The sequence below is a fragment of the Suricata suricatta genome, chromosome X (genome assembly GCF_006229205.1).
Source record: "Suricata suricatta isolate VVHF042 chromosome X, meerkat_22Aug2017_6uvM2_HiC, whole genome shotgun sequence".
Lineage (NCBI taxonomy): Eukaryota > Metazoa > Chordata > Mammalia > Carnivora > Herpestidae > Suricata > Suricata suricatta.
The window spans coordinates 80,120,259-80,144,719 of record NC_043717.1 but is presented as its reverse complement, the minus strand read 5'-3'; the positions used below and the strand labels follow the sequence as shown (position 1 = coordinate 80,144,719).

General features: G+C 37.2%; 1 protein-coding gene across 1 annotated transcript; it reads right to left on the bottom strand.

The window, feature by feature from the left end:
* On the bottom strand, nt 1–24,223 carry SLC6A14 (solute carrier family 6 member 14). Its single transcript, XM_029930282.1, has 14 exons — nt 24,176–24,223; nt 23,018–23,183; nt 19,575–19,706; nt 17,502–17,663; nt 16,348–16,483; nt 14,787–14,919; nt 12,355–12,495; nt 7,786–8,014; nt 6,714–6,839; nt 5,024–5,142; nt 4,361–4,460; nt 4,004–4,113; nt 1,500–1,667; nt 1–522 (listed from the first exon to the last, which is right to left on the bottom strand). The coding sequence occupies exons 1-14, from the start codon at nt 24,221–24,223 to the stop codon at nt 376–378; spliced, it is 1,917 nt and encodes a 638-aa protein (XP_029786142.1). The 3' UTR covers nt 1–375.
* Between the last annotated feature and the right edge of the window lie 238 nt (nt 24,224–24,461).

The following is a 24,461-nucleotide window of genomic DNA, read 5'->3' as shown; positions in this document are numbered from 1 at the left end:
AGGAAAATATGGCAAATAATTTTTTTAAACTTGTATAATAGAAAATATAACAATTTTCTAAATAACTGGCTCAAAATAGTCTTCAGTATATTAGAAAAATATTAAGGTAATATTTACAAAAGTGTTACTGTGAAATAGAGACAGCTATGCATGTGTTATACAGATAGATGATCTAAAAAGAAATACAATGATCACATTGTTAAATATTAGTAGATTCACATTATATCACATTCCTGTTTAAGTGGGAAAAATGTTTATACTATTATGGACATAGTATATACATTTTCCTACTCAATTAACATACAAATAAATAAAATTTTCCTCGATTCTAAAATTATCACTTTACATGACCACATCTTTTTAAAAAATTAGATCTCATTCTGGTTTTCTACTGCTGTTAACAGTAGGTATTTCATGGTCAGTCTCTTTTTTAGGATCTATCATGTCTTTATATCTCTCCCCACGATGTCGCTCCAGGTATGGACCCCAGTTAGAAGCTGGTCTACAGCAGCTTACAATGCGCTGAAAAGAAAAAAAAAAAGCATGTTGTAGACCATAAGTATAACAGTCTGTAAACAAGCAAATATCAAACCGTATTTTCATTGTGGAATATTAACTTTCTTTGCTAACCAAAATGAAATAGGAACCACAGAAAAGTAAAATGTGATCATCAAAATTCTTAATATAGTGTGCTAAAAAAATAATACTCAAATTTAACTAACTGTTAATAGAATTACATTAACTACAAAACAAAAGTAACTGAGCCTATGACTTTAAAAGAAAGTGTATGAGCCCATTTGAACAACACAGTCACTCCATATCTTTTCACTGAATTCTCCGACATTTCTGTCTTTCCCTTAGAGGGAGAGTCAGGTGAGGATTCAAACCAGGGTATGCCTGTGAGGTTTCAAGAACCACAAAAAGGGAACTCCAAGGTCAAACCATCAATATGGATGGGCTTGGGAAATTATTTAAAACCTGACTACTGAGATTTGTCCTAGTCATTGTCCTAGTCGGATGTCATAATTAACTCCATCCCTCCAGGCCTCCGTGCAAGAAGGATCACTCAGGATCTAGATGGGGTTCGAGATCATTTACCAGGCTTTTTCAAGTCTACACACACTCTAGGACATGTATTATAGCCGGGCAATGCTTTTAAAATGAAGATTCTAGATCGAAAGCAAAAAGGTCACTTGCTTCGTGTCATCTTCAGGGACAAGTCAGTACAAGTATAAATATGATAACCTGTATGTGCTGAGCACTGTAATAGGGCCTGAGGATACAGCAGCAAGCAATGTAAGACTCCTCCCTAAAGGAGCTTTTAGTCTAGTCCAAGACATACAAATATATAAATGCTATAAAACAATGTTATATACATAGTAATCAGATGATGGTATCAGGTATAGAAGTAGCCAAGTCTCCTATGACCACCGTATGAGTAATCTTCATTTTGATCATAAGTACTTTATATAAAGTATAAATAATATAAATGTGCTTACTTGGAAGATATTTCCTTCAGCTTGAATTATTTTTACAACGGCCATAATTGGAATCCAGATAATGCAGAAAATAATCATACACCAGCCTAAAGCAACCCCCCAGTCAGGGTATGGAATTTTGGCATAACTAGGCCTATGAAATTGTACCAATGACCAGATCAAAATTGCCTGTGAAAGTAAAGTATGAAAAAACAATGGTAAAGATTAGACTTTATTACACGAATGATTTCAGTTGCACCAATTGTTAGGAATTTGATCCCATTCCTCAGAAATAATCCATCAAAAACAATTAAAATGAAGAAACATCCAAGCAGCTAAAATAATCCAGTAACCAGCCAGAAGACAATCCTAAAGGAACCAATCTAAATAAGCTGCATTTGACTTTGAATAGGTTCTTCCAAAATGAGCACCTCCATGTATGGTACAAAAGGTGCAAATACCTGTCCGACATGTTTTTCAATGACCAGGAAATATATCAGGCTAAAAGTGAAATAGTATTTGAAAATTTCTGTCTTTGAACTTTTAACATTAATTCATAATAGTATAGTTTTATTCTCTGCCATAAGTGGCCAGCATATTAGTTCATTCAAGGAGAATGTAAAGTACGCTTTCGTGAACATGCTTTGCTCCCTTGCATAGCAATGGTTTCTATTTCCCACTGCACAGAGCAGTCCTTACTCCACACCTGAAACACACATGCATTCACACACATTTGGTACATATTTTCCAAAGAAAAACAAGCTCAGTGTATGTTTGGGCAAAACAGCGAAGTCAGAATCTTAACAATGAAAACACTAAAGCTAAGGCCAACTTAAAAAAAATCTTTAAGAAAATCTAGACATGTTGCCGCATTGAATCTGATTCTTTAGAAATCTGTAAAACAAATGCCGGCATCACCTCCTAGTTTCTCTAAATTTAGCTGTCTTTGTTTGACTAAAATCAGTGGAGAAATAGAATGTAAGAATGTTTATCAAATAGATATTCAAGTTTAATTTTAGAATTAAATAGATTAATTCTGTAAACTTAATTACAGTAACATAAACACATTTCCAATGACCATAATTTTTTACATAACTACAAGAGAATGGATGAGGGATCCTGGAGGGTGTCCATGACCTCACATGACTTTATACAAAATAGATAGTAATGTGTATCATTTAATATTTAATAGGTCTGCATTTTAAATTAAACCCCGTTGTCAAAGCTATGTAATCAATGAAAACTAGCCGGCTACAAAGTCTAGCGAGGTCTTCTAAATTGATAAAGGGCTTATTAGATTATGGGAACTTGTCAAATGAAGAAAATAAATGTTTAGCAGCACTGTAAAAATCGCTTAGCTAGAATGCAGAGCCTCTGAAATATTTTAATTCGCTACATCCAGGCCCAAACTGCTACTTAACTTGAAACTGACCTTATAAAATATTAAAAAAATAAATAAGACTTAACACCCTGTAAAACAAACATAATATTTCCGATGTGAAGCAAATTCTGGATCAAATTATTTAATGCCCTTTTCTAGGAAAAGCTTTGAGGCATGAAGACAATGAAAAACAACGTACGTCCTCGTATGAATTTTTGCCACCGCCCCATCTCCACCAAGACAGTAATTCTCCATCCCGTTAAATGTTTGTCAATCAATATTTATTGCTCTGAACTGTTCTTTAAAAGTATCCTGACTATATGCCATGTCTGTCCAGTAAGCTATCTTTTGCTTTCCCTCAGTTCAGTCCCATTGTTGAATTTAACATGAACCATTGCCTCTGTTGACAGTGGTGAGTTTCTTTTAGTAGTTTCAGATCATAAATACTTCCCATTAAGAGAAAAATTATGCACTAAAACCTGTGTGTTGTTTCTTAGCAATTCGTATATTTAGATCACATTCCTTGAAGACAGAGTCTGGATCTTAGCAGAGAGGTTAGGAATAGGGAATGAGAAATGAATGACTTATTTTTACTTATTCTATTGATAATTTTTAAGTATGTAAGATCTGTAAGTCTATATGAGCCTGTTCGTTTTCTCAAATGATAAAAGTTTAAATCTATAGCCTCCAAAACAGTATTGCAAAGGCATTTTAATTTAGGCCACTTGGGGCGCCTCGGTGGCTCAGTCGGTTAAGCCTCCGACTACTGCTCAGGTCATGATCTCACGTTCATGGGTTCGAGCCCTGTGTCAGGCTCTGTGCTGACAGCTAGCTCAAAGCCTGGAGCCTGCTTCTGGTTCTGTGTCTCCTTCTCTCTGCCCCTCCCCCTCTCGTGCTCTGTCTCTCTCTGTATCAAAAATAAATTAAAAAACATTAAAAATTAAAAAAAAATTTTTTTTAATTTAGGCCACTTGCAGGTGCCAGTCATAAAGCAGAAGTTGGAAGTCATTAATTTATGACATTATTTGCCTTAGTGTCTCCAATATGAATTATTCTTCAAGTTTATATTAGAAACATTCATATATATATACACACATATATAGAAATGTCATTGATGTCAAATTCATGGCATATTAATACTTACAATCAGAAGAAGAGGTGTAATGACAAACCAGCAAGCTCTCCACCAAAGCCAGAATATCCACCTTTTTGCTCCAATCATCATTTCTATATCTTCAATGAATCTGTTCCCGCCTTTAAAAAAAAGTGCATTCAGCCCTTGTTCACATTTTCCTGCATTAATCATTGTGGCCCCAAATTATCTTTCTACCTAAACATTTTCCTATATAACAGCAATGGAGCATACGCTTTTAATTACATGTGCTCCGTTATCAATTTTCCCAGGTATATTATACTTTACTATTATAGTACATATAATGAAAAGGAACCAAATTAAATTACTTTAATAATATCTGTAGATAATTGTGTAGTTTCTATTTACCGTAAATCCAGATGATTCCTATTATTTCCAGTATAGCCGCAATCAAAATCCCCCAGCCAGCACAGAAGTGGTCAATCAGATTAACCCAGTAAATTCCAGCCTACAAAAAGAATACCAAACATTTCTAAGCATCTTTTAATTACCTTTATAATTTAGAAAGTCTTTAAAGTGAATCTATTAATTTGATTTTAACAAATGCTCCTTGGTTTCACCTGTGCTACGGTGTGAAGCAAGAGTATCTTCAAATGTAAACACAAATGTGGCTTTAAATATCTCAAAAGGGATGCGCCTTTCATCCGTCCCTGAGTCACTGGGAAAAAGCAAGGGTTTAGAAAAGCTGATTATTAAAGTGAGGTGCGGTGTGTGTGCGCTTTGCAGCAGCTGCCAAGAAAAGAATGTGTGTTTAAAGTCTGTAACTTCATTGTCATTGGGGAAATTGTCCATTATTCCATTCTTGGGTCTCCTCCCCTCTTCAAAATAGACTTACTATTGAAATTGTGCTATAATAGGGAAAAAAAAAACCTGGGCTAAAACTCAGAAAACCTTGATCCAAGTCAGACTTGGACTTGTCACAGAACATCCTCTTGAACATTTGTTTGCTCATTTAGATGATAAAATATGTTCCAACAAAAGATTTGTCTGTGTAAAAATACTATAGTATACCTGAGTCACACAGACGAGACCAAGGAGAAACAGCACCAAGCAGCAACCCAAAGTTATAGGAACTCTCATTTTCTTCATCACTTTGGGAAATAAATCTTGAATCGTTGTTGTAATCGTTTCTTCAGAAGGGGAAAAAAATGGAGTGTTAATGTCAACTCACTTGCCAATAATTTTAATCCAAGAATTCCATTTCTATTAATCACATTTCCAAATATATGAAGAGAATATACTGAGTCCTACTCCTGGCTTTTAAAAATTTGGTTCTGATAAAAACCAAATGCAGCTCTCTTCACTTGTTGTTCTAGTCTGTTTTTAAAGGTTTTTCATTGGTGGTAACAGCAAGGTAACAGATCTCTAGGGCTGAAGTAGTTTGAAAGAGGGTTATGGAGAAGGAAGAATTCTAGGAGAACTTTTAAATAAGGTGAATATTTGAATAACTATCATGGAGACAGAAAGGCCTTCCAAGTTTAAGAAGTAAACTGGTTTGTAAAACAGTCCTGGCTAAAAGTAGAAGGATGTATGACTGAAAGGATTATGATAAAGGTTTAAAATGTTCAAGGGCTTTGAAAGTCAATGAGAGGAGGCCAGACTTTATACTGTATAGCGTTAACTAGTAAAATATTTTATGTAAGAGTGATATGTGAAGAAGGTTCCAAAATTTCTAGCTGTGTACCCTAGGGAAAATCCCTACGTGATGTTTAAAAGTTGGAAATAATCCAAATGCCCATCATTATGTCGACAGATTGTGAATTAACTACATCTACATGAGTATGTATCAACATAGGTTCACAATACATGTTAAAAAACAACTGTCAGGATGATATGTATGTTATAAAACTTCACGTTTATGTGACAAAATTTATTTAGGTGTTACATATGTAACATATACAAACATGGACTGAATACCACACATAATCCGTGGTGACAGTTGTTTCTAGAAAGGAAGAAACAGGAATCATATTTGGGAGGGGAACACAGGGAGCTTCAATTTCATTTCTGAAGCAAATATAAAATATTAATGCCTGTTCATTTTGGGTATCTACTGCACAAGTGCTTTGTATTTTTCTGTATTTAATTTTTTTTAATTTATTTTTGAGAGAGAGAGAGAGACAGTGTGAGCAGGGGAGGTCAGAGAGAGAGGGAGACACAGGCAATCTCCAGGCTCTGAGCTAGCTGTCAGCCCGATGCAGGGCTCGAACCCATGAACTGTGAGATAATGACCTGAGCCGAAGTCGGATGCTTAACCAACTGAGCCACCCAGGTGCCCCTTTATTTATGTCAGGCAGAGAAGGACAGATACCATATGTTTGCACTTATAGGTCTAACAGGAGAAACCCTAACAGAGGACCATAGGGAGAGGAAGGGGGAAAGGGAGTTAGGGAAAGTGAGGGACACAAATCCTGAGAGACTATTGAATACTGAAAAGGAACCAGGGACTGAAGGGGGAGGGGGAGGGAGGGAGGGGGTGATGGTCATGGTGGGGGGCACTTGTGGGGAGAAGCACTGAGTGTTATATGGAAACCAATTTGACAATAAACTATTATAAAAAATATATAAAATAAAATAAAATTAAGTTACAAAGAACTTTCAGAGCAAAAGAGGCAGCAGGGGTAAGAAAAGGGTATTTTTAAGAAGGGGAAACATGAGTAAAATATAAGAGGGATATAGTAACACCGGAAGTAATACTTACCAATGGATGCAAACTGAGAGTCGAGACCCAAAGTCAAAAGCATGAAGAAAAACAATATGGACCAAAATGGTCCACCTGGGAGTTGAGCTAGAGCTTCTGGATAAGCAATGAAAGCCAGATCAAAACCTAAGAAAAATGTATGATGTTAATTTAAATTAGTTGCCAAAAAGTTCACATATTTGGACATTTTCAAAATAAGATACTAGAAAAACTTCATGTTAATTTGGCAATCCAATTCGTGATATACATTCTTTAACAACTGTTTCATTTCCACTTTTAAAAGTATTTGACTTTTGGTTGTTCATCGATGTGATCATGTAAGCATGTGACAGGAATTAAGCTAGTGAGAAAAATTTCGTAAGTAGTACATTTCTTACACAAAGTCTTAAAAGTCTTAACCATTTCAACAATTTTGTTTAACCTACTTCATATTTTTAAAGACTCATGAGGAATAACAACTGTCTTAAACCCCAGGAATCTAAAGGAAGTAACCTTAGCCTAGAAATTCGAAAAGAATTATGCTCTCAAGAAAGATATGTTTATGGAACCACCTTTGTGGTCTTCAGCTGTCTCGCCAAATGTTCACCTGGAATCTCTATTTAATGAGGAATTCCTACCACTAAGGACCCTAGAATTGTTTTCCTAAGAATCTTAGCCAGATTATTAAGCATCTCGAGCAAATGTGTTTAAAGTTAGGAAGTTTGTTAATCAGATTCCTTTAAAGCTGGACGCTCAAAGTCACTTGGGTTTCTATCTATATTATATTGATGTGTTTTAAAAATTCAGACACAATACTATACTTGTACATAGAATATACTCTCATATATATGCACATATATGAATATACACATGTAAATATACACACACATAAGTGAAGATAACGCATATTCCCTAATATAGTCCTATTTTCTGAGATCATCTAAGAATTATCACATCATTAAAACAAATTACCTAAGATGAAATGCAACACCTTAAATCCTGCCTGAGTGCTTTCAGTAAATTGCTATAAAAGATACTAGTGTTTCTTAAATGAACTGCACTGAATTAAAGTTGTTAATATATAATTACATACCCGATTTTACAACTTGAGAGACCTCCTTTCCAGATATATGAGCCATGTGTCCCAATATAGAAAAAATAGCAAATCCAGCGAACACACTAGTGAGGCAGTTTGTCAAGCAAACTACAATAGCATCTGAGAAGCAGTTGTTATTGAACTTGTTGTAAGATGATAGAGCAACTAAACCGCCCCAAGCCACCGAAAGTGAGTAAAATATTTGAGTGGCCGCATCTTTCCAAACCTATAAGAGAAAGCAATTTAATATTTAAAAACATGTACTTTAAATGTTTTGTATAAAATATTCTCTATATACAAATGAAGGAATAGTAATAGTCATGAAGTAAACGCCAAATACCCACTGCTCAGCTTAAAAAGTAGAAGGTTACCAGTCTTTGAAAGGCTTCAAGCATCCATCTCTAATACCACCCTTCAACATCCGGTGGTAACTGCTATCCTGACTTGTGTATCATTTCCCTGTTCTTCTTTAAACTTTTTAACTATATAAATGTGTAAACCCAAACAATACGGTATGTAGCTTTTTGTGTTACTGAATTTGTAGAAAAGTTTTCTTAATGCATTGTAAACTTGCATGACTTGCCTGTTTTTCATTCAGTATTGTATGACATTTCTCCATTATCAGTTTGAACCAAATGAAATTTCAATTTTGTAAGTCAAAACTGAAAAAATATTGACAAATTCATATGGTTTAGTTAAATACACATAGTTTTGAACATTATTTACAAATGTTTTAATGTTTATTTATTTTTGAGAGAGAGAGAGAGAGAGAAAGAAGCAGGGGATGGGCAGAGGGAGAGGGAGATACAGAATCTGAAGCAGGCTCCAGGGTCTGTGCCTGACTCAGGGCTTGAACCCACGAACCGTGAGATCATGACCTGAGCCAAAGTTGGATGCTTAACCGACTGAACTGCCCAGGTGCCCCTACATAGTTTTGAACATTTTTTTTCCCACAGCTCCATTGCCCCACTGTGGATACCACACGTTATCCTTTATCCTGTTGATGGACATTTAGGTTGTTCAATATTTTGTTATGAAAAATGATATAGCTGGAAGTAGATCTGTGCACATGTCCTCATATGTAGTTGTGGAACTGTGATGTCAAAGAGTATATGCATCTTCTCTTCTAGTAAATATTCCCAAATTATTTTACCACTTTGTACTTGTGAGAGTTCCCATTCCTTCACATTCTTGCCAATATTTGTCAGAATTTTTAATATGGCACAATCTGGTGACCGCGACATGGGAGTTTTAATTACCCTAAATTTACTTATAAGGTTTATAATGTTTTCATGTGTTTCTATTCTACAGGTTTTTTGCCCTGTGAAATTCCTTTTCCTGTCTTTCACCAATGTTTTGTTTGGGTTGTTTGCCTTATTTGATCCCTAGAAATTCTATTTGGATTCCAATCCTTTGTCTATTATATATGTTATTTTTCCCTCCCAATTTGTGGCTTACTCTTTTCACCTCTTAACATTTGTGGCCTGTGATGAGCCAAAGATTTTATTGTTGTTTTAATGTAACTAAAGGGGTCCGTCTTTGTTTTTATGAATTGTCCTTGATTCCTCTGACTTAAAAAGAAACCTGTAACAATTGGATGTCAATTATATCAATTAGATAGACCATCCTTTCCCCATGGATCTTCATTGCCACCTCTGCCACATTCGAGTTCCAAATGGTCATGAATCTATTTCTGGAACTACTGTTCCAACTGGTCAGAAAGAACGTGACCAGAAATAATGGAACACCACGTTGCTTTCATTCCTATAGCATTATGATATTGTTGTATATCTGGTAGAACAAGTCTTCCTTACTTCTTCAAAAACACCTTTTTTCTTTCGCCTTTTTCTCCTTCACATACACTTTACAATCAGTTTTCCAGGTTTAAGGAAGACTGTGCTATAAATCTGATTAAAACTCTACTACTCTATGCATTAATATGGGGACAATAAAAACATATTCTTAACAAGGCTAGTAGTAGGCAATTTTTAAAGAATGATGACACAATTATTGTTATGAAAAATAGTCATAAATTGATACTTAGTTTCTTTTATGGAAATTAAAAACTCTAACTTCCCCCTTTAAAATATGTAATATATTTCCAATTTCGATAGGTGTAAAATTGTTAAGGAGTAAGATCTTACCAGGTCTTCAGAATAGACCTTGATGTTATATTATTATTATATTATAATTACTTTATAATGGCAGGAAGCCAGTGTAAAGCAAAATGGATAGATGGATGAATGGACAAGATAGATAGATAGATAGATAGATAGATAGATAGATAGATAGATAGATAGATAGATAGATAATGGTTATTTCACTTATTGTAACAAATCATTAGAAAGGAAATGCTCATTACTTAGGCAGCTGAACATTTTAAGAGATGAACAGCATACTTATGTTGATCTCTCAGCTGCTTTTTACTTGACACATTTTATGTGCATGTGTGAGTTAGGGGGAGCTTAGAAATGGGTATGACAGGTCTAGGTTCTATAAAAACGTGAGAGTATGCCATGATGTGTACTAAGGTTGCAAATAAAAGTGAAGCAAAATTCCAAACGTAGTTATAATCTCCATATCTATCAATCTCATAGCTATATACAAAATTATTTTAGGGACTAGAAAACCTAAATTCAAGATGCACCAACCAGCTGTGCAAACTTAACTAAATGTGAATCTTTCTGGGTTTCAATTTCATCACTATAAACTGAAGGAGTTAGTAAAATCATCATTGAAGACCAGAAAGTCTTCTAGCTATAAATGTGTATGGTTCTCTGCTCTCCTAAAGATTGTAACAGAGTTCAGATAGGCAAAGAAAAGGGAAAAATGTGTATTTGTGATCCCAGGCTCAGAATACGGATAGTGAGAAATTTTTAAAAATCCAGGAAACAATTGTCTTTACCAGCAAACCCAAAGAAAGAGTGAGGGTACTGTTTGTATAGGGGTGGGGGGCAGGAAGGGGGATTCAATTGTATGTTTCACAAAGAGGTTTAGGTTTAGGTCTGATATTTTAAAGGTAATAGAGACAATGAAACACAGACCAATATGAAATAGTCAGATACATTTTTCAGGCTTGTAAAAGTCCCTTAAAGAATATCAAAGGGGCTTTTCATCTGTGCTCAAGGTTATGACGTTTAAAGAAAATGGAAGGTCCATCTCTTAGGGAAAATGTTGCATCTGTAACAATACAGTGTAATGTAACAGCAGTAATTAAAATCATTTCTGATAGTTATACAGCAGTTTACCATTTTGAAAGTGCATTAATTAATATTTTATCTTGTCTAACAACCTAACAGAGAGAAGATGAAGACGAACTTCCATTTTATATCTTCCTTGTTCATCATCGACAATGGCCTTTCAGTTCAGAATATATTAACAGACAAGGTTAAAAGATGCAGAACCCAAGATTAATGTGGCCTGTGGACACATCAAACGAAACTTCCAAGACTAAAATAATAAAAGTCCACAATTCTAAAATAACTTAGGGTTGTTGTGATTAATTACTGAGAGACAATTATTTGGGTACAGGAAACCAAAGACCAAAGACTGACATCTCAATTTTCGAAAAAGGTAAAGGATAGATAGATTTCCATGACTGAAGACTGATAGATTTGACTTGATTATCAGAAAAATTCTACAACAAATAATTAAATATCCAGATTGGAAGTATTTATAAAATAGCAAATTGCTGGAAATTAGCATGAATTCCTCAAAGACTACCATCACAAACAAAGAATTCTATTTTGGGTGGCACTGCTAGTACAGAAGATAATAGTAGCATAGTCTTTCTGAATTTCAACATAAGGCGTGCGTTTTAGCTGACCAGGCACTCAATGGGTGCCAAGAATGTGATGTGATTACTAAAACAGTAAACCAATCTCAGGCTTGACTTAGGTGTGACTAGAAGCATCCTATATAGAAGACACTTACTGTTAGTACTGTTTGCAGTCAAAAGTGTAAAAGATTTTATGTACCCATGGTGCACACAGCCACTATCTGGTGATGGGCAAAAGCTAAAAGAGGGTTTACCCAATTCACATTCATGGCACATGTTTACATTTCTAAGTAACAGTTTTGTTTATGGAATGCTTCATTTACCTCAAATTTGTGTTGTAGCATCCTAATCCATTAGGTACACTTTGATCTTAATTTGGGGATATTAACTTCTGAAGACAATTAAAATGTCTATTAGACCATTAAACTTTCAGCTGTAATCTTGAAATCTAGTTTATCCAAGAAGTCTCATGGTGCTACTCAACAACTTGTAGGTAGGCAATCTGCATGAAATGTTCTTTTTCACACTCATAGGTCCCAAACCCTTCTGGTCAAATAGAATCAGTTATATGAATAAAATGGCCTGTAAAATCTTCCTGCTAAAAATGATTATCTCACTTCCAATAAGAAAGCACGGGTGTCATGCAAAATGGCTACATCAGTGGACAGAAACACTAATAATTTTCACTGCATATTCTTTTGCAAACCACTCCAAGATGACACTCCTATTCAGTGTTTGCTTTTAAGGTTTACCCCCTCGAATAATCTGAAATCCAAATGAAGTCTTACCTCAGCTTCCCGAAGTTTTGTAAAGTTTGACTGTGCCCCAATATAGTACGAAATGCCTTTTGATGCACCCTCCAGAGTTGCACCTCGAATTAATAGGATGAGTAGAACGACATAGGGGAAAATAGCTGTGAAATATACCACCTACCAAAAAAAACAACCAGAGGTTAAGGAGTTACATTTTTAAGCCGTGGTATGTGATTGTATGCAAACAAAGTTATTAGCCAGTTGAGATCAGTAAAATAAAGTACTAAAGACTTCATAAGTTACTGATGAATCTGGTGATACCAATACCAAAGCTGCCATCATTTTGTCTTTCCATTCTCCCCACTCTCAAATGATCCTTTGTCAAAAAACACTCCAATGTATGAAGCAATATTTCCTGGGTTCACGATGCAAATACACCATATAACAGGACTAGTAACTTGGAATCTAGGTAGACTGCTTTCCTAAATATGTCTTTTTAAATGTCTGTGGAGACAGAGGATCACTTCTTGGGAGATTACTACATTGAGGTGGAAAGGGAAATGGTGTTAAACCCTGAGATGGTTAGTATCGACTGACTCCCCAAGGAGAAGGAATATAATCTTGTATATGAAGTACGCTGCTCATATCCTAGATAACGCATGCCTTTGTGGATGGCTTTTCATCAATGTGGATGATGTCTTTGATCCGTAGATGTCCTGTTTAACAATAGGCCCAAGGAGACGATTTAAAGTCAGCCAGAGACCAATAAAAATTAACTGCCTGGGCAAATGGCCTTTAATGGATTATTTCAATATTAATGTCAAAAAAGGAGCCACAGGTTTGAAAAATGTGCACCTGAAACATTATTTTGGAAAGTTTCCACAGACTTTCTGTTGTGCACACTATTTGTATCATCTACCAGCGTCTTGTTATAATATTACGTTAACTGAATGTGCTAGATATTGTACTGGGAATTCATAGAGCGGGTCGACAGCTACCCTTGTCTTCCATCTTTAAGGAGATTTCAGCCTAGCAGTTACAAACACATAAATATTCACTTTTCTGGGTACTGCACAACGGTTCATGGAGAAAATTTCATGTTGTTCCCTGAAATTGCCATGATGCTCTCTGGAAGTTTAAAACATAAAACCATAAAGAGGGAAAATAATAATATTTTTCAGAAGAGGACTCTTCACTGAAAAATAGCGTTCTGAGTCAATTTGGGGAAGCTTTAGAGCAAATGCATATTTAATGTTTTTTTCCCTCTCTCTCCAGCTAAATGAGTCAGTGTCAGGAGACACTAATGTTCTATAATGAGGATTTAGACTTTTCCAAACCAAACATTGCAATATATAATTCCATTCAAGATGCTTGTTTACATGATAGGACAATTTTAAAAATATATGCTCAAGGGGCACCAGGGTGGCTCAGTCGGTTAAGCCTCCGACTTGGGCTCAGGTCATGATCTTGTGGTTCATGGGTTTGAGCCCCACGTCAGGGTCTCTGCTGACAGCTACCTCAAGCCTGGAGCCTATCTTCAGATTCTGTGTCTCTGTGTCTCTCTCACTCTCCCCTGCTTGTGCTGTCTCTCTCTCTCTCAAAAATAAAAAACATTAAAAATTTTTTAAACAAAATAAAATATACGCTCAAGCCTCAGAATTCTGTATTGACTAGCAGGGTCCAACTTCTGAGTACAGCTGACCCTTGAACAACACAGGTTTGAACTGCACAGTCCACTTATATGAGGATTGTTTTCGATAAATACAGTACCGTGAATGTCACCTTCTCTTGCAATTTTCTTAACAACATTTTCTTTTCTCTAGCTGACTTTATTGTAAGAATACAGTTGATAATATAAATAATAGGGATGGACGCCTGGGTGGCTCAGTTGGTTAAGCGTCCAACTTCAGCTCAGGTCATGATCTTGCTGTTGGTGAGTTCGAGCCCTGCATGGGCCTCTGTGCTATCAGCGCAGAGCCCACTTTGGATCCTCTGTCTGCCTTTCTCTCTGCCCCTCCACTGCTCATGCTCTGTCTCTCTCTCAGAAATAAACAAACATTAAAAAAATACATACAACTTACAAAAATAGGTGTTAATTGACTATGTTATCAGTAAGGATTCTGGTCCACAAAATGCCGTTAGTAGTTAAGTTGTGGGGGGGGAATCAAAAGTTCGAGGAGGATTGTCAACTGCACCAGGTGGGGGTGTTGGCGCCCCCCACCCAACCCAAACCTTTTCAAGGGTCAGCTGTAATCGTACAACTCTAGTCCTAGTTTCTGCTTATTTTATTTATACCAATAGCGGGGATCTTATGTATTTTGTTAGAGCCAGGCTGCCTACTTAGAAAGCTTCTCACACATTTGAATGTTCCCATTATAGAAAAAACATGCATTTGATTATGCTTGACACTGAACTGCGATGAAATTGGAAAAGAGCTACATCACTATCTAATGTGTTTTCCAAATTACCTTGCCAGAAGACTTGATTCCTTTAAATAGTGCTGCTCCAACGATGAGCCAAGCCAGAAGAAGACAAAGTGCTAAATACCACACAATTACTCCAGTCTCATCCATTCCACTTGACCGCTGCAGCGCCACCTTGCTGTAAGCACACAAGCCCTTTTCATGAACACAGAATCACTTGTCCTGATAACATCGAATTTTGTAATATCTGTTATCCAGAGGGATGTTTCATGGGTATTCTATCTCATTAATAGATCCATGTCATGTGACGTTTTTATTGATACTAATGTAAAGAGGGGCAAACATAGTTCAATGAAAAGCTAGGCTCTGAATTTTAGGTTTAACTGCAGCCAATGCAGAGTTCCGAACCCTACAATAAAAGATCTACTAATTCCCTTAGCTTTGATTTTTCCCTCATATGTCAAAGCTCCTTTATCTAAAAAACAAAAATAATAAAATAACCTGACTTCAGATTTTTTCTTTTATCCATTACAGTATTTTTTCCTCCAAGGAAAATGATGGGGAAAACGTCTTAAATTATATTCAATTATTTATCACACATGTAGTTAGCATCAAACCTAAATGGTCCCAATTTGTATGCCTTTTTCAAGGGCTTTTTGTAAAATTCAATGATTTCTATTAGAAACATGCACGGATCTTGAATTTTAATTCTTGGCTTTATGTTTGGGTACATTTTAAGATCCAAATTTTAAAAGGGCCACAGACCACTAACACGTAGATGAGAAGCAACGCATTACAGCATTATTCAAGGAAGTTTGGTAAGGGTGAAATGTAGGTACAAGTGTGGAGAGTGAAAAGAGGTCATTTAAAATTAATATAAGTAAACATAATCCCACATATCTATTTTTACCATATAATGACAACTATAAGTAAAATGGATAATGAAGAATTGCAGCCTTAAAAAACAATTTTACCCCAAATATTACTCATCACCCAGCTGTTTATTATGAGAATTTGCTCATTGTACTCCAATATTTGATTATTTTTTTCTTCAAGGCAATGCCCTAACTTAGACCTAAAAAGCAATGACTAAACCATTGCTGACAGTATCGTGCTCATTTAGTAAGGAATTTTTAAATGACAATTTGTTGACATGAGCTGATTTTGCAAGTTACCACTACTCACACAGGCTGGGTAAGCAGGTATAATTTACTCTGATTCCCCTTTTTTCCCCCTAGTAATATGAGGTAAGGAAAGAGCTGATCATTATTTTATTTTTACTTACAAAAACTTTAAATAATGTCTGTTTAAAAAGTAGATCATATGGGGTGCCTGGGTGGCCCAGTTGGTTAAGCGTCTGATTCTTGGTTTTGGCTCAGGTCATGATCTCACGGTTTGTGAGTTAGAGCCCTGCATCAGGCTATGCACTGACAGCGTGGAGCCTGCTTGGGATTCTCTCTCCCTCTTTCTCTGCGCCTCCCTTGGTCATGCTCACACACACACACACACACACACACACACACACACACTCTCTCTCTCTCTCTCTCTCTCTCTCTCAAAATAAATAAACATTTTTTTTAAAAAGTAGATTATCTAACATACTTACTTCCAATATTGTTCACTGGGAAGCTGCCCGGGCTGATAAACCTCACTTCCATTGATGCAGGTCAAATTGTTGGCACTTAGCCAGCTTTTATTCACGTGCATCTCTCCCATAGATGTACTCACATTACATTCAGTAACTAAAAATTATAAAGAAAAATGCACACAGAGACATATACTTAGTTTTAGAAAAATATTTTCGTAAAAAAAAAATGTTTCGATGGTAAAATAAACTGTTTAGATTGTGATTTGGTGAGGGCAGAGGAGAGATCCTACAAAGGGAGAAAGCCATGCACGTTCAGCATCTTAAATCTTCTCTACTACTAAGCTGAGGGTGAGTATGAAAACGTCTGCCCTTTTAAAGTATGATTCTATTTATAGTAATAACCACTATAAAGTCACACTCATTACAGTTAGGATTTAGGGCTCTAAGGGATTTTTAGGATGTGGACTTATTTAACCTATAGAGATAAGTGATGCCTTTAAACTGTTAAGAAGCACTAAAGCTTTATCACTTTATTCTCTGATATACACAGGCAATCCCAGTAGTAATAGTCTACAGTATTTATGTTACATGACCCAAAGACCAGTAACATGGGGACAACACTTGTCAGTTCCTGAAACACAAGACAAACCTTGGTTTTCGAGCATAATTCGTTCCGGAAACATGCTTGTAATCCAAAGCACTCATATATCAAAGCGAATTTTGAGAGCTATTGGCCTAGTTGTTATCACGTGACATTCGGCATCACGTACTAATCATATTGCAAGACATCACTCGTTTATCAAGTTAAAATTTACCTAAAATGTTTGCTCGTCTTGTGGAATGCTCACAAAACAAGTTACTAGCAATCCAAGGTTCTACTGTAGTACTATCATGGATAGTGCTTTTTTTCTACCACTTTCCCATTTTCTTCCTTCTCTCCTACCTACTCCAAATGATAGCTAGGTTTTTACTAGCTGCCTTCAGAAATTAACGGATTGCATTAACCAATTTTCAACTTATCCATGCTTTATTCTGCTTTCATCAATAACCCGTGGCTCACTTTGACTTGGACCTAAATTGATTAGAAAATAATGTAAGCCTTTAAGCTTCTTAGAAAATATAGAAGAACAATGTTCTGTTGATAAATGTTTTAATAAATAAATGAAGTTTACCTATAGGCGACCTGCTACAGTTATCATCTGCCCAAAACGAACAATTTTTCCATGGTAGTTCGCTTTGAAAAGAAGCAAACATGTAGTAAAGACTATAGGCAATTATGACATTGTAATAGATTGTCACAAAAATTGATATCAGGACCATCGTAATTCCCACACCTGGAAAAGAGAACAATTAAAGTCAAAAACAAATAAGTGAAATTTCTTTCACTAGTTCATTAAAAAAAAAGCTGCATCTCAATTTCCACAAATTTATTTTATTTTTATTTATTTATTTATCTATAGTTATTTTTGAGACAGAGAGACAGAGCACGAGTGAGAGAGGGGCAGAGAGAGAGGGAGACACAGAATCTGAAGGAAACTCCAGATTCTGAGCTGTCAGCACAGAGCCTGACCCGAGGCTCAAACCCATGAACCATGAGATCATGACCTGAGCCAAAGTCGGATGCTTAACTGACCAAGCCACCCAGGTGCTCCACCACAAATTTCTTTTAAAATGAGAAGCCTCATTCAGACATTTTCTTTGCTTTTCATTGTTTTGAGTGAGAGGGGGAAGCAGTGTTACTGTCTAAATAGCTTTCTTCTCCGATTTAAAATTATTTTGATGATTGGCTTTCTCAGACCAGTTTTTAAGTTAATTAGAAAATGGTACTAAGATCAAGGGCAGAAGACCTCTATTAATCCATCAAGTTCACATGAGGAATCACTCATGGCCGTTACTTTCTTATTCAGTCATAAAATTCTTGTCAGAGTCCTATTCTTTAAATTTTTTAATGTTTTTTTAAATTTATTTTTGAGAGACAGAGAGAGACAACACAAGCAGGAGAGGGTCAGAGAGAAAGGGAGATACAGAATCTGAAGCAGGCTCCAGGCTCTGAGCTGGCTGTCAGCCCGAGCCCACGAACTGTCAGATCATGACCTGAGCTGAAGCCAGACGCTTAACTGACTGAGCCACCCAAGTGCCCCTGAGTGAGTCCTAGTCTTAAAAACCAACAAACAGGGGCACCTGGGTGGCTCAGTTTGTTAAGCATCCGACTCTTGATTTTGGCTCAGGTCATGATCTCATGGTTCGTGGGCTCAAGCCCCACATTGGGCTCTGCACTGACAGCGAGGAGCCCGCTTGGAATTCTGTCTCCTTCTCTCTCTGTCCCTCCCCTGCTCATTCTTTCTCTTTCTCAAAAATAAATAAACATTTTAATCAAACACTATTCATAGTTCATATCTTATTGACTCACTGACCACTACTTACATTTTCATCTATAAACCAATATTTTAACAAATAGAAGACAAAGCCTCTGAATTAATGCACAGGATTTCTCCAAGTACATGTAAAGAACATTCAATGACTCCGTACCAATCTGAATTTCAACCTCTGAAGTTTCTTGAACTCCGTAGTGTCAAAATGCAGTGTAACATATTGAATAGAACTCATATGCTCAAGACTAGCTTTTGAAATGGCTTCCTCAATATTCGAGCACAATGTTCTATTCGCCTCACTATAAATTTATTTTTGACGCTGCTTTGAGACTTTTACAAATAGTTGCAGCAGTTGGCATGTACAAAAATGATATCTAATCTTCACACAGGTGGGCTGTTTGATGGTTAATAACAATCAAGTCACTTTGAAAAACATCGCCAGTGTCCTATTCTACTAGGAGGATCCAAGAAAAAATTGTAAAAGATATGCACAGTGTAAAAGATGTGCAAAAGCAGGAAGACAAAAGACCGCACAGGAAGTAGACAAAAGCCAGGGCCAGGAAGTTAATGCACAACACGACTCTAACTACGTGCCAAAGGAATTTAAAAGTGAAAATAGGAATATAATGACACCCTAAAGCCCCCTCTAAGAACATCCCCCCAGTCCCTTCCATACCATCAGCTCGAGAGAAACAGAACTACAAATTAACACTTGGTCTTTAAACTCTACGGTGGCAAATATTCAGAGAAACAAGGATGCCTCATTTGACGTTCCCATGTCCAAATTGGAAACATTTTAACGCCACACCTTGGGGACAGCTCTATACACCAATGGACCGATAAGCACAATAGGGAACATGTTTTAATACCAACCTTGAAATAATGGGAGGATCCTCCAAACCGAAACTGGACCTAAGCTAGCAAACTGGCCCAGTGAACACTCTAGGAAGAACAAGGGCAAACCAGCCAGTGCGAGCATGATCGCGTACGGTATCAAGAAGGCACCTGGAACACGCAAAACAGAACCAAAACACCATCATGTCACAAAACCGCGACGACAGTTTAACAGCTGATATAGCAGTTTGAAAGATTTCCGATATAGTGGGGTCCGAGTACTGACTGAGTTTATGCCCCAGATTTACTAAAAAGTAGTTGATGCTGTAAACCTTGGTTTCCTCATCTGTGAAATGGGATTCTAGTATTACCTAAAGAGGCAGCTGTGGTTATTTAAATCAGTAGCCTAACGGGGCGCCTGGATGGCTCAGTCAGTTTGAGTGTCCTCCTCTTGATATTTGGCTGGGGATTGAGCCCCGCATTGGGCTCCGCACTGAGCATGGGGTCTGCTTACGTTTCTCTCTCTCCCTCCCTCCACCCCTCCCCGCCAACTTGCTCTCTCTGTCTCTCTAAAAATAAGAAAAACATAAAAGTATGAAACAATAGCCTAGAAAAAGCAATCCAGCGGAGGTGAATGATGACAGGCTTTGGAGCCAGATACACCTTGATTAATACCCTGATTCCACCATGTACTGGTTATGGGACGTGGGGGCGATGTACCTAATCTCTGGACCTTGGGTTCCTCAGATATGGGGGAGAACAATGACAACTCAACAGCTCGTGGTAAGGGTTCGATTACAGAGCCTGTGTGAAAACACTTGGCAAAACAGCATGCACATAGTAAATGTTCAAAATTAGTTTCCTTCCTTTCTCTTTTCTGAATAAGTAGTCTGTTTTGTTTTTTTTTTTAAGACTTCAGGAGCAAATGCTAAATGTCTTTTCGAATGGAAGTCATTGCAGTTAAGGAAGTGACTCTCCAAAGAGCCATAAGGGTCTTTCCTTAATAAATGATTTCCTGTTTTTGGTAAAAGATTTTGAAGGGTTGAGGTACATTCATAGTTAACTTTTCTGTTTTATTTTTGTTTCTATTAATGTTTATTCACTTTTGAGAGAGACAGAGCATGAGGAGGGGAGGGGCAAAGAGAGGGGGACACAGGGTCCGAAGCGGGCTCTGAGCCGTCAGCACAGAGCCGGATGTGGGGCTCAAACAGATAAACTATGGAATCGTGAACCGAGCCAAAGTTGATGCCCAATTGACACAGCCACCCAGACGCCCCAACTTTTCTATTTTACAAAGACTAATTCTCCTACATATTGTAAGTTAAAGCTTTTACTATTTTACTTTTTTTCTGCCCAGCTTTGGGGCATAATATTGCTCATTCAAACCTTTACCAGATTGTAGGTTGAAGCAGGGACAAAGTATTAAACTTATTGATCAAGCACTCTAGAAGCCTTAACAAAGTTTAATAAGAAAACATGGAGATATCTGAATTTTAAAAAATGGGTTTTTGAATTATGTACATTTCATGTACCCATGTTACAGAGTTTTTCCTCATGTACTTTTCATAATATGATATTGTAACATCATACCTGGGAATTACATTTTCCCAACCCTCTAAATATATTCTATTAAAAATAATGAGACAATAAAATACTTGTTGTGTACAAGTCACTAGTCACTAGAACATAGAGACAAATATGTTTTCATAGATGTTGCAATGCACATACCATCATTACTATGACTAATAGAAGTTTAAGTCCTACCAATGACAAATATAAAGAGAAGTAATACAATATGTCCCTGTCCAAATGCAACAATAAGGTAAATTTTTACTAGCTCATTATAAATAGATTTTTTTTAAAAAACAAGGATTATTTTCCTCTGTGGTATATATAGCTTTTTACTTATTATGTTATTTTTTTATTAATAACAACCATAATTGGTAAATCATGAATAAAATACAGTGGTCAAAAATTGTTAACACTGTTGACCTAGACCCTAAAGTTATATGATACATCTCTTTCATAAGAAGAATCTACAGATAAAAATGAGTTGAGATTTTAGCAATGGTTTCCCAAACCTGACCATATTTAAAAATCTGATCTACTAATACTTGACACATCTCAATTTCATGTTCTTCTCCTACCCTTGGACAGAAGAGAAAGAACCAATCAAAAGAGCTTACATCCTCCATTCCCCAAATAATATGATCTTTAAAAACTGAGAACTGATATGACATATTAATTTTTAGAGGAAATGGTGGCAGAGATAATAGCATACACGGAATAACAGCATTTAGGGGCCTATGTTTAAAACTCTCTATTAGGCCTTGATTATTATAGCTCCTGGAAATGTATGGTGTCAAGTCACGGGGAATTTCTGAACCTATGGATATCGGGAACCTGAACAGCAGAGGCTAGAAAGGAATCTGAATGCTCTTCACTACGTGTGACCTGAGGACGTAGACACCAAAATGATTGTCATTCCTCATTTTCAAGTTCAAACTTAGACCAAACCCATGACTAAACAATGTACGCCCCAGAGGGGGAATTTATGCCACCAACACTTAGTGTTTGATACACAGACCTTCCTTCTTGAGGCTCCAAAGGCCAATATAAATGTTCTAGTGTAACCAATTAACAAGGACTATGAGATTGAAACATCACCACACGAAATCCTATTATAGCAAGAAAAATAATTATAGTGGCACAGTTTCACTGGTTCCCAATTATGAAATCTAAGGGCATGTCACCTCTACACTTCTAATAGAACCTGTCATTATAAGCAAATAAAATATGGTGTAAGTGAAAAGTTGTTTCGACATTACTAGAGAATTGTGCAATTCATTTTGTTTCCCTCTGTGTGTCACCTCAGAGTTATTTTATTCTCCTTGTTCTAATTGAGTCTTCCTTAATGATCTATGGGTATACATAGTATCATTTTGCAGAAATTGAACACCTAGTCTTGAACTAAATTCTTATTGCATTCTTGTACATGGTCCATCCAGTCTGGGATACATGTAACTGAATATTTCAGCTTAAAATACTACACTTTGTTGGTAATCAACTCCTTTCACACTCATATTTCCAAAGCTTCGCTTTAGAATGTGAATTCTCTGCTTTCTGCCTAGATTCAGCCTAATGTTAAGCCAAACACAACTTGAGTCAGAATAGATGATCACAGGCACATGTCTAAATCAGGAAACGCAAGCCATAATGGAAGATTCCATTGGATCTTACATCAGAAACCCAGAAGTGCCAACTGTACAACTTTTATCAGGTTGATACTTGAGGATTTTGTGAAGCCCGCTTCCTAACCTGAGCTAGTAACTCATAGTCTTAAGATGAATGAAGTATGCTTATGTCCTGGCCTCCCACTAACTCAACTGCCATCTGGCTTTCCTCAGTTCTTAAAATAGCCTCAGAGACCACACAGCACCCCATTTAAACTAGAAGGGAAAGAAGCTGGGAGGGGGACATACCTCCACCATTGTTGTAGGTCAAATAGGGGAATCTCCACACATTTCCCAGGCCCACTGCATATCCAACCATAGATAGAAGATAATCCGATTTTTTGGACCAGTTACCACGGTCCTGATTCTCATCATTTTCACCAACATGGAAATTCTCAGATGAAGCTGTCACTTTCTGGAGAAAGGAAGATATCAAGAGTTTGTCTTTATACTATTAGAAGTCCACAGAAGTGTAATTACACATACAGAGAGAGAGAGAGAGACAGAGAGAGAGACAGAGAGAGAGAGAGAGAGACAGAGAGAGGGAGGGAAGGAGAGAGGGAGGGAGAGAGAACGAACACAGAAAGCCATAGCCAAGGGAAACACTTTTCAAAGGTTGAGGTCATTTCTGCTACTGGCTACTTTTACTTTACAACATTTACCTCTTAAGATGAAAAGAAAGAACTCTTTGGGTGGAGATCTTTTACTTTTGGTGGGGGCAAAGGAAGGTGGACAAATAAGCAAGGCTTCAACTACAAACTCCTTAAAGATGAATTAGGTAAAAGGAGCACTCGGGAGATTGTAAGGGATCTTTGAGAAGGATCCAATTTAGCTTCCCCTAAGACAGACAAACAAAAAGAATTTACAGACTCCTTTTCCCCATAGGCTCATAGTTCGGGATGTTTGGGGTTAAGGGAAGTTTAACTTCTCTCCCTATTTTGGAAAGTGAAATCAGTGCTTTTCTGAAAGCCACAGAATAATATTCCCAGGAAAATTCTTCTGTCCCAGCAGGTGGAGCAGCTCTCTCTCGACAGCTCAGAGCGAAGGGGTTCTCTCCCAACCTGTTAGCTGCTCGAGGGTATAGAGGGCTCTTCAGGTCAGATAAGGACAGTGCATTTTGTCATTTCCCTCCAGCATATGGACACAGTCCAGAGAGGGAGAGAAAACAGGATTCTGTGGACGTACCCAAGGCACAGGTTGAGGTGATCCTAAGTGTTCTGGCGACCCCCCATAAGAGCTGTTCTACTTTTCCTCTACCCTAAGGGGACGCCTCAAGCACACTTGAAGGCAGTTGAAGAGAAACGTGGAGAATAAGGAACAGCCACAGAAGGCAAATACAGAGACTGCTGCCCCTGAAGTTTTCCCTTCCCAGGCCTCCCACACCTCCCGCCGCTTCCAGACCCCTACCTCCTTCCCTCTGCACTTGAAGAAGCTTGGGCACTTCAACTTATCCATGGTTGACTCACTCCCTCTGCTCGCTCCACCTCGTCTCGCAGTCTGGCTGGGCTTGACTGCTGGCAGGTGCACACTCCCCCGTTGCTACCTGCCTGAGCGATCCACCTTGCCCAGGGGTGGGACCATTTATGGAGGGAGCTCTCCCCTCCCCTTTCAGGGCGCCCGGTCGTGTCAATTACCGGAAGGGACCAAAGTGAGGCTCTGGTTTTTCCCCAGGTAAGCTGGCATGTAGCAATCC

Coding starts and splice junctions, on each gene's coding strand:
- SLC6A14 (XM_029930282.1), bottom strand. CDS start 24,223: ATGGATAAGTTGAAGTGCCCAAGCTTCTTCAAGTGCAGAGGGAAGGAG. Junction 19,707..23,017: donor GACCTACAACAATGGTGGAG/GTATGTCCCCCT, acceptor TGCGTGTTCCAG/GTGCCTTCTTGATACCGTAC. Junction 16,484..17,501: donor CTGTAGCAGGTCGCCTATAG/GTAAACTTCATT, acceptor TATAATTTTTAG/TTACTGAATGTAATGTGAGT.